General features: G+C 41.8%; 3 protein-coding genes across 7 annotated transcripts in view; all 3 read right to left on the bottom strand.

Annotated features, from left to right (window-relative positions):
* Positions 1-7,376: 7,376 nt before the first annotated feature.
* On the bottom strand, positions 7,377-8,879 carry LOC137975018 (tetratricopeptide repeat protein 28-like). The gene is made up of 2 exons (XM_068822051.1): positions 8,337-8,879; positions 7,377-7,607 (listed from the first exon to the last, which is right to left on the bottom strand). Exons 1-2 carry the CDS (start codon positions 8,875-8,877, stop codon positions 7,525-7,527), a joined length of 624 nt encoding a protein of 207 aa, XP_068678152.1. The 5' UTR covers positions 8,878-8,879; the 3' UTR covers positions 7,377-7,524.
* Positions 8,880-9,758: 879 nt separating this feature from the next.
* LOC137975016 (tetratricopeptide repeat protein 28-like) overlaps positions 9,759-17,500 on the bottom strand; it is a 52,002-nt gene continuing 44,260 nt past the window's right edge. For all 5 annotated transcript variants that reach the window (XM_068822049.1, XM_068822046.1, XM_068822047.1 and 2 more), the window contains one exon: positions 9,759-12,410. In XM_068822049.1, coding sequence (XP_068678150.1) covers positions 9,763-12,342 — 2,580 coding nt within the window. In that variant the 5' untranslated portion in view covers positions 12,343-12,410 and the 3' untranslated portion in view covers positions 9,759-9,762. The remainder of the gene's footprint in view (positions 12,411-17,500) is intronic.
* On the bottom strand, positions 14,257-15,543 carry LOC137975605 (uncharacterized). The gene is made up of 2 exons (XM_068822726.1): positions 15,306-15,543; positions 14,257-15,146 (listed from the first exon to the last, which is right to left on the bottom strand). The coding sequence occupies exons 1-2, from the start codon at positions 15,541-15,543 to the stop codon at positions 14,257-14,259; spliced, it is 1,128 nt and encodes a 375-aa protein (XP_068678827.1).

Here is a 17,500-nt window from a genome sequence, read left to right as displayed (position 1 = left end):
AATTTCCAGATATATCACAAAAGTGAAGCTTAGATAAAAGAATCTCGTGGTCAACGGTATCGAAGCTCTCTTTAGATCTAGGAAAATAACCGCGTTGATTTTCCCGATATCTATATTATATGCCCAGGAGTCAGTTGGCTCAAGCAAAGCTGTAACAGTTGAATAAATCGCACGAAAACCCGACTGATGTTTACATAGAATATCGTGCTCCTCTAATTAGGCATACAATTGTTCGTAAACGATTCTCTCAAAGAGCTTGACTACAACTAGAATAACCGAGATCGGACGATAGTTGTTTACGTCGTCTCGATCGCCTTGATTGAAAAGGGGTGTGACTCTAGCCGATTTCCAGTCTTCTGGGTGTTTACCCTGACTAATAGATTGATTAAAAATATCGCATATGGGCACACAAATGAGATCGGCACACTCTCGAATAAGCCTCGCGGATATTCTGTCCAGGCCAGTTCCCTTGGACTTGTTTAGTTTGTTCATGAGTGAAAACAGTCTGCTTGCATCAGTTGGATGAAGATGGAACCGTTTATCTGTGCGAGTGAGATACCGTTGGTAGTCTCCGCTATCGGAGTCAACCTCATCGGCAAGTCTTGAACCAATAGTGGAAAAATTATTATTATGAAACTCGTTTGATATCTCTCGTGTATCGGTTATCGCCAATTCATTAAATTTAAGTGACGTCACTGACGTTTTCCCAGATTTCCGGGACGTCAACTCGTTAACTCACTAATTCACTAGCTCAGTTGTGAGAGCCTCAGACTGAAGATCTAAAGATCTCTGGTTCAAATACGGAGGGCTCAAATGAGCTCTGAAAATTCAAGGTTTCGGTAACAATTTTTCGCCATTCCTCATCTTCCGGGTCCACCAATTTTTCAATTTCCCACCGAAATCATCACAAAGGAAATCGTCCAAGCGCAAATAGTCTGAGAAGTTCTTATATATCGGATCTTTCCTTGCAATGCGTCGGACAGACAGCGTCTTTTTTGGCTCCGTGCGATTAGGGTGGCCCTCATTCCCGCTCCATACATGTAACCTAGCTGAAATAGCTCAGTCGCGAGAGCCTCAGACTGAAGATTTGAAGCTCCCTGGTTCAAATACTGAGGGCTCAAATGAGCTCTGAAAATCCCCGGGTGTCGGCAACAGTTTTTCCCATTCCAGATCTTCCGAGGTCACAATTTTTTCCATTTTTCGCCAAATCATCACAAAGGAAATCGCCCAAAGCCCAAATAGTCTGAGATGTCCTGAATTACGGTTGTTTTTGCCCGAAGCCTGTTCGCCAGACGGAGATTCGCCCGAAGCGAAAGACGATTCGCCCGATGATACTAATCAATGATATTAGGGACCTAAAGCAAGGACGACGACGACGGCTACGACAACGTTGTCTAAAAATATTATTTCCCGTTACTGTAATAATTTTACGATTACTCCATGTCGTTCGGGTCGGAAAGTGTGAATGCACAATCCAAGAATAAAATTGATGAGAATGGTGTGGTTATTCAGAGAGAAAATTGAAAATTCGTCATCATGTGCTCTCGTCCTCCACATGACCTCAAATTTGATCATTTCACGTCGTAGTCAAGGCAAGAAAAGTTTAAGGTAAAGTCACTGCTTACGAGCCAGAAGGCCCATCAGGCTCGCGCTTATCTCCGGTTTCCTTAGCATGAAGCGACTAGGAGTATTTATACTCCCCCCTGGATGGGATGCTAGTCCAACAACCTTAGGACAAGGAACGTGAATGTCGCTTATTATAACATTATAATATTCTAACCCAAACCTATTTTAGTTTTTTCTCTTTGGTTTGTTCTTGTTATAATATATTATGTAATAATTTGTCAATAATTGTTGCCTGTAGGTTGACTTGTTGAGAATTTTGTATAATCTAAATTCTGACTATCTCTCAGGCTGTTGTAACATTACAAAACTATTGAGCCCTTCAGACCGATGCGCCAGTTCAGCTTAACGGAACGAATAATGGAAAAGCTTGGATTATGCCATGTAACTTCTTAACAATTTGATTCTCCCTTCTTCCTTCCTTTTATGTACTGAGTTAACGAAATATAGTACACCACTAAAATCAAACCTACGTTGTACCGGCTCTTGCTCAAAATACGTCGTTTAAGCTGAAGCGAAAGGAATAGTCAGTTTGAGATAAAGAAACAAGTGCTATCCCATTTTAAACAGGTGTTTTAACACAGCGCGAATCGCCAAAATCGAGCATGAACGAGCGCGATGCGTGAGGCGACGTGGAGGGTAGACAACGATCTTGCATCATTCTCGTGTCCTACGATTCGCAATTGGCTAAATGTTTCTTATCATGCCATGACATAACATTCGTATGTGATTTTTATTTAGTTTTGTCCTTCTTCTTTCCTTTTAGATGTCGATGAGTGCATTTTGGGATACCACCTGTGTGATCACATTTGCCACCACACTGCAGGCAGTTTTAGATGCAGCTGTCAATCGAGATTCAGGCTAATGGCGGATCTCACAACTTGCGCGGATAATTTAATTCGCTACTTGCACAACTCCCATAATACACCTCTTTTACCCCCCAAAAATCTGCATGGGCATTGTTTTCGACTTCTCTTGGAACATTTTCATGTCCCAGGAGAAACTGCAAACAATGATTATGCAAACGTTTTGGAGGGTAATAAAGGTGTATTATGGGATTGTGCAAGTAGTGAATTGGAACATTCAAAGTGCTACTATGACCAAAACAAATCAATTTTTCTTTTTCTTTGGATTTCAGAACTATGTTAACTAAACACTAAGTGACCCAAGTTTTAAGCCTTGTTTTCAAAAAGACAGTGTTTATTTTAAATGGAATTTTCCCATTTAGTGTCCGCGATTACTAACTCTAAAATCTTGAGAGAGCTGGATCAAAGAGAAAATGACGTCAAAGACTCAATGAATGCAAAGCGTGTGTACGCGGCCTGAATTAACATGCAACACGGGAGTTTCGGGGTTTTAGACTTTTAAACTAGTGTTTTGCATATATAATAAGCTGCATTTACACGATAAATTTTAAGCTTGTGAGTAAATGACGTCTCATTCTCTAGATCCAACTCTCTTCGGTCGAGTCGGTCAGTTTTGAACGTGAGTAACGGCGACCACGAAATCCAGATTTTACACTCATGGAAAACAGCCTTTGGATAAAAATCAAAGCTCACTGAGCTTGAAAATTTAGCCAGTCAGGTGTTAATCAAACACACTTTCAAAATCAGAAAAAAAAGGAAGTGAGTTTTTGATCATAGTAGCACTCAAGTGAATGGGTTTTTTGTGAGGAGATACGTAAAGCGAAGGTTACTCGATTGATTAACAGAATGGCTGGCTGACACCCTAACTGGCTAAATGACTGACTGATTGACACTAAGGGGGGGGGGGGGGGCGCATTTTTTTGTTTAATTGACTTAAGGGCCCACTGACGGATTTTTCGCGCGTTGCTAGGGAAGTGAAATGTTACTTCCGGTGACTGACGTCATCATCATGAGTGAGCTGACGAGAAAACCCATTCACAAGCAAAAATCACCGCACGAAATATTGTTTGCATCGAAGGTTTTTCCTCGCCCTTCCTCACGCTCATTCTCAGATCAACTGCGCATGCGTAAACAAACTGACTTCCGGTTTAAGAAAAAACCTAAATTTCCGGCGGTCTTTAAATTGAATTAATTTTTTTTCATATGGCACGTTTCACCTCCAGATACAGAATGTAGGTAAGCATTGATTTTTTCAAATCATCTTTTTTGAAAATTTTATGGGTATTTCAGTATCGTTTATTTCTCTAAAAAGAACATTTTTCAAAATAAAAAGAAAACCATGCTTGGCTGGATGCAAAAACGAATACAAATTATGAAACCACTGATAAAACACCCAAATTGTGTAGCACGGAGACAAATTTAGAGTTTTCTTTTATTGGTCACGTGACCATGGGCGTGGCATGATGACGTCATATTTAGGGTCATTGGTTTACAAAAGTCGGAAACTGACTAAAATAATGTCAAATTCTCTCGAATTAGTTAACTATTACATCCTTAGCAACGCACCCCAAAAAATACGTCAGTAGGCCCTTAATGGCTGACTGGCTTGCTGATTTCCTGTGACTGGATAAATGAGTGTATGGTTAGATGACAGGCTTAACCACTGACTGACTGATTGACTGGCTTTTTTCACCCACTAAATTAATTATTGGTCTTTTTGACCCAGATATTGACAAGTGCACAGATCTTCGTCATGGCTGTTTGCAACTTTGTAATAACACCGAAGGAAGTTACAACATTTTCTGCTTAAAAGGCTTCTTCTTGCAAAAAGACAACAAAACTTGCGTTGGTACGTTTTGGTGAATTAAACACGTTTTTTTTGGCTTATCGTTCTCCTTCAGTGAACGGCTTTTGGAGCCACAGGTAGCCACTCCGATCGCTGGTGATTTTAGTGGTGGCTTTCGACTTTTCCAGTTGATCCGTATAGGTATGGCTTTTAATACCCGTTGAACGAAGCACTGATTCAGTGCCTGAGCGAGGGGCGTAAATGGTTCACCGTGGAGCTTTCACTGTTACCAGCGCTTCATAGCACAGGAAACTATTTTCCACATTCCAGACCACAACGTCATTTTGGACAGCTCCAAGCCGATAACGCTCTCATCTGGATTGTGAGCGTTCGTGGCGATGGCGGGTATCACTGTGTTTATTATTCTTGGAACTGTGATGTGTGTAATACGCTTCAAACGAAAAGTACGATTGCAAAGAGCTCGTTTGGCAGAGGTATGCAATTATCACGACATTAAATACGTTTTCCTTAAAGCATGACAAGTAAGAGATTAATGACCTTTTTCTTGGATTTTCCTGTAATCATAAAAAGTATTCAGTCAATTCTATGTCAGGCTAATGTGCACATTAATGGTTGAAATGTGAAGTAGGGGTACACGTCGTTTTTAAATTCTCTAATTTCTGGGGCCACTTAACAGCTTAGTTGTAGAACAAACTTACCCTTGCAATCTACAACAAGTAGTTTTGAAGGGGTAATCCCCCTCCCCACCCCCACCCGCAAACAAGAGAATAGCAAAGCAAAAAATTAAATGACGGTCATATTGGCATCCCAAGCAAATCCTTAATTGTTGTAGCATATTTCATTTTGACTACTTAACTTTCCCAGACTTCGTTTGTGGCTCAACTTAACACACTTTGTTTTAATGTTTACACCAGGACGAAAAGGAATCACTGTTACCATGGACGGAGTAGCAATTGAGAAACACATGCAAGCTTTTGAAGCAAGAGCTATGTCGTCCTTTTTGCATAGTATCGACACCGAAGCTATCGAAAAGGAAACCCTTTTAAAATCGGTGCCCATACTTACAAACAGTAGATATACACAGTTATTACGTCTTTAGTGGGAGGCGCGGTGGCCTCATGGTTAGTGTGCTCGACTCCGGATCGAGTTGTCCGGGTTCGGGGCCTGGCCGGGAACATTGTGTTGTGTTCTTGGGCAAGACACTTTACTCTCACGGTGCCTCTCTCCACCCAGGTGTATAAATGGGTACCGGCGTAATGCTGGGGGTAACCCTGCGATGGACTAGCATCCCATCCATGGGGGATCATAAATACTCCTAGTCGCTTCATGCTAAGGAAACCGGACATAAGCGCCGGTCTTAATGGGCCTTCAGGCTCGTAACAGAGACTTTATCTATTACGTCTTTAACACTGTTTCGTTCCCAGGGTGCTTAATGCCTTGTGCTTTAAAATCCCTTTTTCCGAGTGTTTTCGTTTTCGAAGCTTTTTTGTAACATTTTTCAAAAAATAAACATTAATCTACAGATCTGTACCTTCACAAACTTATTTTGTATGTGCGTTTGGAAGACATATTTTTATAACTGAGCATATTTATGATATATCATAAGCAAATGTCTTATCCAATTTTAGACGGTTTCCTTGCTTACTTGACCCATAAAGGGCGCTGTTACACTCGAAATTTTTCGAGCAACTTGTCTCTCAATTTTGTTTCGACAAGAGTTCTCACACTGCAAAGCTATTCGCTTGACGCTTCCTACACTGGGCAACGTTTCTTGCGATTTGTCTCGTTTTTTCGATGATCTCATGAGGTTACAGGGACATTTTACTGGCTGATGACGCAATCCGTTGCGACACAAGTTCCAGGGCAGATTTCACAGCACGCATTGCTTGAAAACTTCGTTGCTAATTTGCGTAAACCAATGCGCAAAGTAGCAGTGGATTCTACTTTCCGCGAGAGGTTCTGCGATTTGGCTCACCTCGTTTTTGGCAGTTGTAAATTGTGCAACTTGCAACTTGTCTCGCTATGGCATTTCAAGAGAAGTTGTATGAAAAATCGAAAAATTCAGCAGAGCCTTATTAGGGTTTCAGCTTTAAACGTAACTTAAACATTCGGTTGCGTTACATGACCCGGATATCCAAATACCATCAGTTTGACCCTTGCGACGGAAATGTTCTAAATTAAAGGCCATAGTATAGGCTGCCTGTAGCCTTTCGTTCCCGTGAGGCTCAAACCAACACTTTCAACCAACTGTACTATTTGGAAGGATTGAATCTATCCCAACTGTTTCACATAACATCAAATGTTATGGTACCAAATGAAACACCAATCATTTCTTAACAAGATGCACTCATTAATGTGACATAAAAGTTTACCATAGCAACGAAAAAGCCTTCTAAAAAAGTGCCGTATATTTTGTCTTCAAAAGCTTACATCTCAGAAACGAACTTGGTGACCCCCATTTGTTATTGCTGTAAAGTGCCTAGCAGGCTAAGACAAAACTCTGCAGAGGTATAAAAAATTATCTTGAGCGGATTCAGAGCCACCTTAAAATTCTCCAGTTGCGAAGGTGGCTATGAATCTGCTGCAGAGAATTGTTTCTAACTTTTTGCAGCGGATTTGTTAGGTCCCCAACTATTATTCCAGGGATCATTGAACTACTTTCGAATGCAAACTCATCCTTTCAATTTGCTTAGAAACACCACCAATAATTCGAGGGAGTAAGCCCTGTAAAGAACTTGGAAGTTTATTAAGAAAAGAAAACCGTCTTCTTTAATGCTGATGATTTCATTCATTTGTTACGTAGAAGAACGGGAAAAAAATTTCACCCGTCGTTTCCCTTCTATATGTTGCAAATGTCACATCTCTTTTCCTTATGACGGTAAAAACATGATGTTAAGGGTCATCAGCAAAATTTTTTTTTTCTTTTCTTTCGAAACTGGCTTACACTCCTACAACAAAAATAGTTTCAAAGAACTAAGTAAAACATAATTTTAAGCAACTCAACTATAGCACTATGATTTTGATCGCCATTGGAGACACACTGCCTTTTGAAGTTATATGAGAAACGAAGTATCAAAATAACGGGTAAAACTAGTATTTTACTATAGATCTAAGCTTTTGTCATAATTTCAATTACAATAATCTCAGTCTATTGGTTTAATTAACGCAGTAAACTTCTACTAAACCTTTGCGGCTTGTTCTACTGGCATAATTATGATTGTTAACCCGTTATACTTTTTTTTTTACAAGTTCGGCAATCACTGAAGCGTCAGGCTCCGCCAGGTAGTCTTCTAGCATCTTAGACATCGATTCTGGAAAAAGAAAAAGGAAAAAAACAAAAACAGCTCTAAATATAGCTGGTTCTTTCGAGCATAAACAATGCGCCGATGCGAATGGCTACGTGCGGGACGATCCTGTCTTCGAATTCCTTACAAAAGATGACGCTTAGAGATCTATGGGAGAACGGAAACACCAAAAGAGACATCACGAGGTGATAGAATGAGCCATCTTCACCAGTTAACAAAAAGCGAGAAAAGGCTCAACGAGAACAATTTGTCCACCAATGTGAAATGTATCCTTTATGCTACTGTGCATGTGTGATAGGCATGTGGAAATTACATTTGTGACAAAAGCGTGTTAGAGGAAATTTTGAATTGTTTACACTACGAAGCTACAATCTCAGACAAAACTGTTGGGAAGGCTAGCACTTTTGGCATCTCCATTGCTTCTCTGCCCTCCCCCCTCATTCAATGTTTTACAAAACTGAACGGCTTTGGTGGGAAATTGTTAAATTAACTTCCAACATTGAATAGGGGGGAGGGGTCTATATAAGAAAAGGTGAAACTATTTCTTTTGCGTTTTAACAGAAGCGGGTTGAAGTACATACAGCTCTGGTGCGGTTCATTTACATAACCTTCCCAACTACTTTTGTCTATTGTAGCAGCTCGTTATCATGCCATCTTAGGCCTATTGATTCCTATCGTCAGTGTTCCAGTTTGAAAGTATTCTTGTTTTCTGAGTTAAACTCGAACTTCACCTACCAATTTTTGAAAATTCCAGCGTGACATCATCGCCAACCAGCACAAATGGCGCCCAGTGCTTTATAGCGCAATACTGCTTTGACTCTCGGAAAGATTTCATTGCTTGTTGAAGAGCTACACTTGCGCTTTTTCCATCTACCAGGTGCTGGTAGAATCTCCTCATGAACAGCAACGTTACCTCGTCATCAATTGCCCAGAGTGAAACCAAAACAGACCGAGCTCCAGCACACAGGAAAGCCCTTGCAATTCCCACCACTCCCTCAGAGTTCACTTCTCCCCGGCCACTGTGACAACAGCTCAGCACAACTAGTCTTGCTCGAAGAGAAATTCTCTGAACATCCGACATTTTCAAAATGAAGTCTTCCTCTTTGGGGATTGGCGATTTCCGTTCGGTATTTGGGGCTAAGGCAATTTCTCCCGTTTCTTGGCATCCATGTGCTGCAATGTGAACTAAAGCAACTGATTTCATACATTTCAGCACCTCAGATTTCGTGGCACGTTTTCCAGTCAGTGGTGTTGTCTGCAGAAGTTGTCCAATCATCTCCACTTCTTGTTTTGCGCACGGAAGCTGTTCCAAAATGGGCTCCCCTTTCTTGTTAGTAACTTCCTTCAACCACGGATCACCTACAAGCAGTGCTCCAGTCTTACTGTGGAAGTCTTCAGGTGCACCAACGATCACATTAAAGCCAAGCAAAATGGTCCATCGGGAACAACGATTAACTCATTTCCTTGGAGCAAGTCTGCAATTGGCCCGAGTAAGACATCATACAACGGTTGTAAAGAGTTAACGGAGGATGAAGATGGTAGACGTGTTTCCTCACTAATAGGTTTTTCGCTGCAAGACAGGTCCCTGCGTAGTGGATCCAAAGAACGATTCTCGCATCTGATACCATCCCCTACGCCGATCCCTTTGAAAATAGTTTCCATCTTAAAATCAGCACTTCCATTCGCGATTTCGTTTTGTCGAAAGCTGATCTTGCTGTCTTTTCTTAGCACCCAAAACGTGATCTTGTTCTTGTCAAGTGCCACAAAAACGGCTTGTGAAGGTAAATGCTCCAATCCAGCTGTAAGAGTTTGATTCGGAGCAAGTGCAGAAAATGACTGATAGTGAATGCCGTATTGATCTTTCAAAATATCCATCAAAGCCTGTGCTCGACCTTTTTCAGCAGCATACAAAGCTTCTTCAATCTCTCCATTCTTCAAAAGTGTCCTCCACAGAGCAGTGTATGAAACGCGATTAGAATCACGAAAACTTATTTTCAATTCATCTTCTGACTTCAGACTATGCCTCGTTTCATCAAAATGTTTTATACTTAAACGATAACAATTGAGTGCATTAGTCAAGGAACCCAACAATTCATGATCATAACCCTGCAAATACCACGCGATTCCTTCTCTTAGACAGGTCTCAATTTCCTTGAAAATACTAAAATACTAAAATACTGTGTTCATGGTACTCAATGGCTTGTTTAAAATTACCTAGACTAAGATAGGCATTTCCCAGATTTGCATAGGCTGATCCCTCCCCAGCCCTGTCCCCTACTTCTTTAGTACGACTAAGACATTTTTCGTTGTACTCAATAGCTTGTTTAAAATTACCTAGACTAAGATACGCATTTCCCAGATTTCCATAGGCTGATCCCTCCCGAGCACTATCCCCTACTTCTTTTGCAATACTAAGATCTTTTTCGTAGTACTCAATGGCTTGTTTAAAATTACCTAGACTATGATAGGCATTTCCCAGCTTTCCATAGGCTAATCCCTCCCCAGCCTTATTACCTACTTCTTTTGCAATACTAAGATGTTTTTCGGAGTACTCAATGGCTTGTTTAAAATTACCTAGACTAAAATAGGCATTTCCCAGATTTCCATAGGTTGTTCCCTCCCCAGACCTATCCCCTACTTCTTTTGCAATACTAAGATCCTTTTCGTAGTACTCAATGGCTTCTTTAAAATTATCGAGATTAAGATAGGCATTTCCCAGATTTCCATAGGCTGATCCCTCCCCAGCCCTATTCCCTACTTCTTTTGCAATAGTTAGACTTTTTTCACAGTACTCAATGGCTTGTTTAAAATTACCTAGCTTAAGATAGGCACGTCCCAGATTTCCGTAGGCTGATCCCTCCCCAGCCCTATTACCTACTTCTTTTGCAATACTAAGATCCTTTTCGTAGTACTCTATAGCTTGTTTAAAATTGCCTAGACTAAGATAGACATTTCCCAGATTTCCATAGGCTGATCCCTCCCGAGCCCTATTACCTAATTCTTTTGCAATACTAAAATGTTTTTCGGAGTACTCAATGGCTTGTTTAAAATTACCTAGACTAAGATAGGCATTTCCCAGATTTCCATAGGCTGATCCCTCCCCAGCCCTATTACCTAATTCTTTTGCAATACTAAAATGTTTTTCGTAGTACTCAATGGCTTGTTTAAAATTACCTAGACTAAAATAGGCATTTCCCAGATTTCCATAGGCTGATCCCTGGCCAGCCCTATTACCTACTTCTTTAGCAATACTAAGATCTTTTTCGTAGTACTCCATGGCTTGTTTAAAATTACCTAAACTAAGATACGCATTTCCCAGATTTCCACAGGCTGATCCCTCTCCATCCCTATTATCGACTTCTTTAGCAATACTAAGATGTTTTTCGTAGTACTCAATGGCTTTTTTAAAATTACCTAGACTAAGATACGCATTTCCCAAATTTCCATAGGCTGATCCCTCTCCAGCCCTTTCCCCTTCTTCTTTAGCAATACTAAGATGTTTTTCGTAGTACTCAATGGCTTGTTTAAAATTACCTAGACTAAGGTAGGCACTTCCCAGATTTCCATAGGCTGATCCCTCCCCAGCCCTATTATCTACTTCTTTTGCAATACTAAGGATTTTTTCGTAGTACTCAATGGCTTGTTTAAAATTACCTAGACTAAAATAGGCATTTCCCAGATTTCCATAGGTTGTTCCCTCCCCAGACCTATCCCCTACTTCTTTTGCAATACTAAGATCCTTTTCGTAGTACTCAATGGCTTGTTTAGAATTACCGAGATTAAGATAGGCATTTCCCAGATTTCCATAGGCTGATCCCTCCCCAGCCCTATTCCCTACTTCTTTTGCAATAGTTAGACTTTTTTCGCAGTACTCAATGGCTTGTTTAAAATTACCTAGCTTAAGATAGGCACTTCCCAGATTTCCATAGGCTGATCCCTCCCCAGCCCTATTACCTACTTCTTTAGCAATACTAAGATCTTTTTCGTAGTACTCCATGGCTTGTTTAAAATTACCTAAACTAAGATACGCATTTCCCAGATTTCCACAGGCTGATCCCTCTCCATCCCTATTACCGACTTCTTTAGCAATACTAAGATGTTTTTCGTAGTACTCAATGGCTTGTTTAAAATTACCTAGACTAAGGTAGGCACTTCCCAGATTTCCATAGATTGATCCCTCCCCAGCCCTATTCCCTACTTCTTTAGCAATACTAAGGATTTTTTCGTAGTACTCAATGGCTTGTTTAAAATTACCTAGACTAAAATAGGCATTTCCCAGATTTCCATAGGCTGATCCCTGGCCAGCCCTATTACCTACTTCTTTTGCAATACTAAGATGTTTTTCGGAGTACTTAATGGCTTGTTTAAAATTACCTAGACTAAAATAGGCATTTCCAAGATTTCCATAGGCTGATCCCTCCACAGCCCTATTACCAATTTCTTTTGCAATACTAAGCTGTTTTTCGTAGTACTCAATGGCTTGTTTAAAATTACCTAGATTTTTATAGGTAATTCCCAGATTTCCATAGGCTGATCCCTCCCCAGCCCTGCAGCCTATTTCTATGAAAATATGTAATGCTTGTGCATAATGTTTTATGGCCTGTTGATAATCAGATAGGTTGAAGTATGCACCGCCGAGATGAAAATGAGCCCTTCCTTCAAGATTCCTGTCTTCTGCACTTATCGCAATGGCAAGCTCTAGCATTCGCTGCTCTACAGCTTCTAACTTCCCATCTACCATTCTTCAAGAACTAAGTGACAATTAAACCTTTTTCGATGAGATGATCCAATGTCAAATCAAGGATGAAGCTGGAAGGAAAGAAAGGTAAAGACGCTTGATGTTTAATCTGCTTTTAAAGTAATAAAAGATTATGGAATATCATGTATATATTCTGTGTTACCAAGTCATTCTCTCGTAACGGTGAAATCGACGGTACTGAAAATTGTCTATTGCTGTTCATTACGTATCTTACCACTCAGTCCTTTTTTTAAAGTTTTTAAACCACTGTAGAATTTTTCCGTGGGGATTTTTAACTCCGTAAATTTATACCCTTGCCAATTTATCCTCGCTTATTCTCCCAATAAAAGTTTTAAGCCGAATCTGAGAACCTCTTTCGGCCCTTAAGGTGGCCGAACACAGTTTTCGCGCGCTCTTGCTGACACAATGCAACAATCATTTTATTTGCTCAATGCTTCCGCTATCTGTACTATTTTCCTTATAATTGAACAAAGTGTTTTGATGGTTTTAGTCTTTTATGAGAAATGTATGTTAGAAAAGGTAACGATACAAAGAACTCCGCAATTCGCAGATGTTTCTTTGTTGTCGAAAGAACCCAGCCAAATGTAGTACATGCATAAGGTAAAAAGTTGCGATTAAATGTGGAATATCTTTCTCCGAAATACGCCTATTTCTCGAGAACCACAAGTTAGAATTTAACTCAATTTGGCACGGAAATACTTAACAAAATAAATAACTGAAGTATTGAAAAGAAATTGAACTTTAACACAGGAAATTCTAGATATTCCAGTGATCCTTCAGCAAGGCATAATTAAAGATCTCTCAGTCAAATTATTATTAAAATAGTATTAAGTTGTTAACTTAATTTCCTAAGTGCGGGGTATCCAGTATCTCTCTCTTACGCTGGCCATTGTTAGGCCAACTCCCCCATGGAGTGTAGTTACATGGGCACGTTGCACAATCTTCGCCGCAAGTAGAGCAGTGTCCGGCAGGTACACAGGATACTCGCCTTGGATACGTCTTCGGCATTCGAGCACACCCTCTTCATTCGGTTGCAGGTTCAGCTGCTCTTGGTCTTGCTCGAAACTGACTTTGTTGAATCTTGCTTCTGGGCTCTCTTGACTAAGAACGTCTCATGCCTAAGGACCTCGGCTGTGCTCAGTAAACCCTTGGCTTTATTGGTGGAGTTCCGAGAATTGCGCAAGAATCTCGCTACCCAAGCACCAATTCTCAATGCTTTGCGCAAGTCAAACTTCTCAAGGACGACTTCGAGGTCACTCTTGCCTTCTACTCCCACTGCGAATAACTCTTGTTGCACCTTTCTTTCTGCTAAACTCTCTGGGGAAGGTTTTGTTACGACTTCAGGTGGCCAATTGGCTGGATCTGTAAGCCAGGTGGGTCCATTCCACCACAGCTGCTCTCCAGTTACACTACCACCACGACTTCCCAGGTCGGCTGGATTGTCTGCTGATGGAACATGATGCCATACCACGTTTGGAAGGGTCTGAATCTTCTTTACGCGATTCGAGACGAACTGACGGTATTCTCCCCGATCTCCAATCCAATGTAGGGCTACTGAGCTGTCAAGCCAGCAATGAAGAGTAGTCGCAAGAGGAAGTCCTTCCAATGCTTGGCGTACATTGCTGGCCAAATTCACTGCCATGTGTCCTGACACAAGTTCTGGGCGAGGAATTGTTAGACCTTGTTTGGCAAGACGAGACTTCAAAGTAACCAAACCTTACGACACCCCTGATGCTTGCGTCACCACGGCGTAGACTGAGGCACACACTCCGCGGCCACTGACGTCACCAAATGCGTGGAATTCAATCTTATCGGTCTCTTGCTGGTGGAGAGGAATACTGCGTTTCACCGACACTTCGTCCGGTAGGCTCTTTTCCCACTTTCTCCACTGGTTTGCTACTGCTCTAACAACGGAGCGTTCCAAGCGTTCTTTTGCATACAGGATTCTCGGTAGAGAACTTTTCCCTCGAGCATGACTGGTGACACAATTCCAAGCGGGTCGTAGACTTTCGCCAAATTAGCCAGGATACCACGATTCGTCTCTTCGGCTGGCTGTTCATGAAAGCTCACATGCAGGGTATCTTCAACCTTGTCCCAACCAAGTCCAAGTAGTTTACACTCTCCAGCTGCTGTTCCATTCTCTAACTGCTCCTTGGCGAATGATGGTTCGTAATCTTCACAGGATGTCTCTAGTTGGTCTTCGTTTGAATGCCACTTGTGCAGTTCGAAGTTAGCAACAGCGAAAATCTCGGTCGCTTCACGCTTTAAACGTTTTGCTTTCTCTGAAGTAGGCCCTCCCGAAATCAGGTCATCCACGTACAGACTTCTACGTATCTCATTCACACTATCAGGATATCTGGACTGCAGGTACTCCAACTGCTGTTGAATCACCCCATTTAGAAGAAACGGTGAAGGGGCGAGGCCAAACACCACTCTTGTGAAGCGCAGAGTTTCAACTTGTTTTCCTGTCTTGTCAGCGATCCAGTAAAATCTCAAGGCATCTCTCTCGGATTCTCGTATCCGCACTTGGAGGAATGCACGGCGAAGGTCTCCAGCGACTGCCACAGAATGAAAACGGTTACGAGCAATGCCACTCCACAGCTTATTATGTAGCGGAGGTCCAGCATGTAAGCATTCGTTCAGCGATGGTGCTTTCTCTTGCGCACGGGCTGACGCGTCGTACCCGACTCGCAGCTTCGTCGTCTCAGCACTCTGACGCACGACAGCACGATGAGGTAGATAAAACTCTCCTCCAGTTACCTCAGCAGGTGCTGGCTCTACTACGCCTTTATGAAGTTTCTCTCTGATCACAGAGTCATAGTCGTCGAATCAACTTCCGTACAAGAGTGTAAACTTCCATCTCGGTTGTTTGGTAACGGAGGACTGTTTCCCTTCCAAGGAAGACCAGTTTCGTACCATCCTTCTGTAGATCAGATCGAACTAACTGTTCTTTGAATTCTTGGTAAACGTCACCTCTTCGTTGGAATTAATGGCTAGATAAGCAGTTGACAATTCCCTGTCAGCTCCAGGCGACATGATTGTCCATACAAAACGGGTGAACTCGGCAACAGGATCTCCACGGCGACCCACTCTCAAACGCTCTCCAGTGCGAATCTTCGCAAAATCATTCGCGCACAGTATGATGTGTACGGGTAGCCTGTCTTTAGTGTCGTCATCATCCATTCTCCCCCCCTTGAGATGAGAATTCGCCTAAAGTATTTCCTTGTAACGTGGCTTCTCCAGAACCAATAACTCTCGCTTGTTGACTTTCGTAATATCAACTTCCAGCTTGAACTCATCTTGTACAGAACCAATGACCACACCAAGCACTTGCATCGTTCTCGTAGTGATTCCGGTAAGCATGGCTATCTGCCTTAGTCTAGTAGACTTTGGCCGTGCATTGATTAAATCAATCGCGGTCGATGAAGCGTATGAATGGCTCGCGCCACTGTCTAATAAGGCTCTGAATTTGTAGCCGCCAATTTTAAGAACTACGACTGGGTGAATCACTGCTGTGTTTCCGATGTTATTTGCTGTCATCCCCGGCTCGCGTGCTTGGACTCTGTCGCATAGTGACGTGTGATGCCTTGCGTGACAATTTTGACACGCGGATTTGCTCCTACAATCTTCGGCTCGGTGTCTAGATTCCGTGCGGTTAAAACACTGTCTTTTATCCAGGAAAATCTTCTTTCTTTGTTCGACACTCACGACTTTGTCACAATCAATAGCTTTGGGATCGGAGCGTTCACAAAATAGACATCCACGGGCGGTCGTCTGGTTCCCATCATCACGTTTTGCATAAAATGCTCTTGTTTTTTCTCTCTTGTTGTTAGGAATCGCTACGACCTTGGGTCTTTGAGCTTCTGAGATTGGATTATTGATCGTCCACTTCTCCAACGCTTCTAGGAATTGTACAAAGGACCACTCGCTCCAATTTCCATCGATCATCGCAAGCTCGTTCTTAATGATTCCCAGCTTGTCAAATGTAAACCTCACAGCGGCGTCAAGTTTGTTTAGGCTTTGCAATGTTTGTATTGATTTGATGTTAAATAACAGCACCTCATAGAATTCATGAATTTTCTTCACATCCCTCTCTCTGATTGTAGGCAACTCCAATACGTTCTGAACATACGTTCCCACAACTTCGCTGGTTTTCCCATATCGTCTCGCAAGAAGATCTTTGGCCCTTGATAACCTTCTGCTGTGTACGGAAGTCCATCGATCAGATTTCGGACCTTTGTGACCAATAATTATCTCTTTCAGATACGAAAATTTCGTAACGTCAGGGATAGATGACTTGTCGATTTGGGTCTCGACCTGACCCCAGAAACGCATCCAGTCTTGAGGCGGTCCATCGAATTTAGTTATCACAAGTTTCGGCATTTTCGCAACTTCGCTAGTCGCTCCTGTGGTTTCAGTTGACTTTTGAGCTTGTTGTAACTCGAGCTTTTTCTTCTCAAATGCTAATTTTTTGGCGTGAGCTTGTTCTACAGCCTCTTGTTGTTGCTGCATCTTCTCTTTCTCCAATGCGATGGCTCGCTTGTGCTCGAAAAGGGCGGGTTTATGCCTAAAATGCCTATCGATTTGCTTTATTTTGTCAGCCAACTGACTCATACATGTATCCGCTTCGTCAACTGCTGCTTCGACATCTGCTGTCCATTCCTGTATTTTTTTCTCGTTCTCACCTTCTGTAAAGTTTTTCTCTTCTAACGATTCCTTTAGGGAAGTCAATACGGTCACCATGCGCTCGAGCGAAGTTTTGTGCCTCTCCAAAGCCACACGGTCATCTTTTTGCAGGATTTCGTCCGTCTTCTTCACTCTAAAGTTTAACGTTCTGATCTTGCCGTCCAAGTGTGCTAGTTGTTTCTCCATAATCGCTCAACTATATACGTCCCGTCGGAGGTGCCAGTTTGTCAAAAACGCACCAACAATACGTTTCCTATTAAAAATCACCGTTTAATTCCAACTCTTGAATACAAAACTTCGCTCACTTTACTCAACCGCGTGCTTAGTGCAACAACGAAATGTAACACGATATCCTTTTGAAACACACCCACTAAGTACAAGTACATGTCTCGATCCGATCTGAATTATTTCCGGTCATTATGCGACTTAATCAAACAATAAAAAAAAAAAACAC

Source organism: Montipora foliosa, chromosome 11, assembly GCF_036669935.1.
Source record: "Montipora foliosa isolate CH-2021 chromosome 11, ASM3666993v2, whole genome shotgun sequence".
NCBI lineage: Eukaryota > Metazoa > Cnidaria > Anthozoa > Scleractinia > Acroporidae > Montipora > Montipora foliosa.
This window is presented reverse-complemented; position numbering and strand designations above follow the sequence as displayed.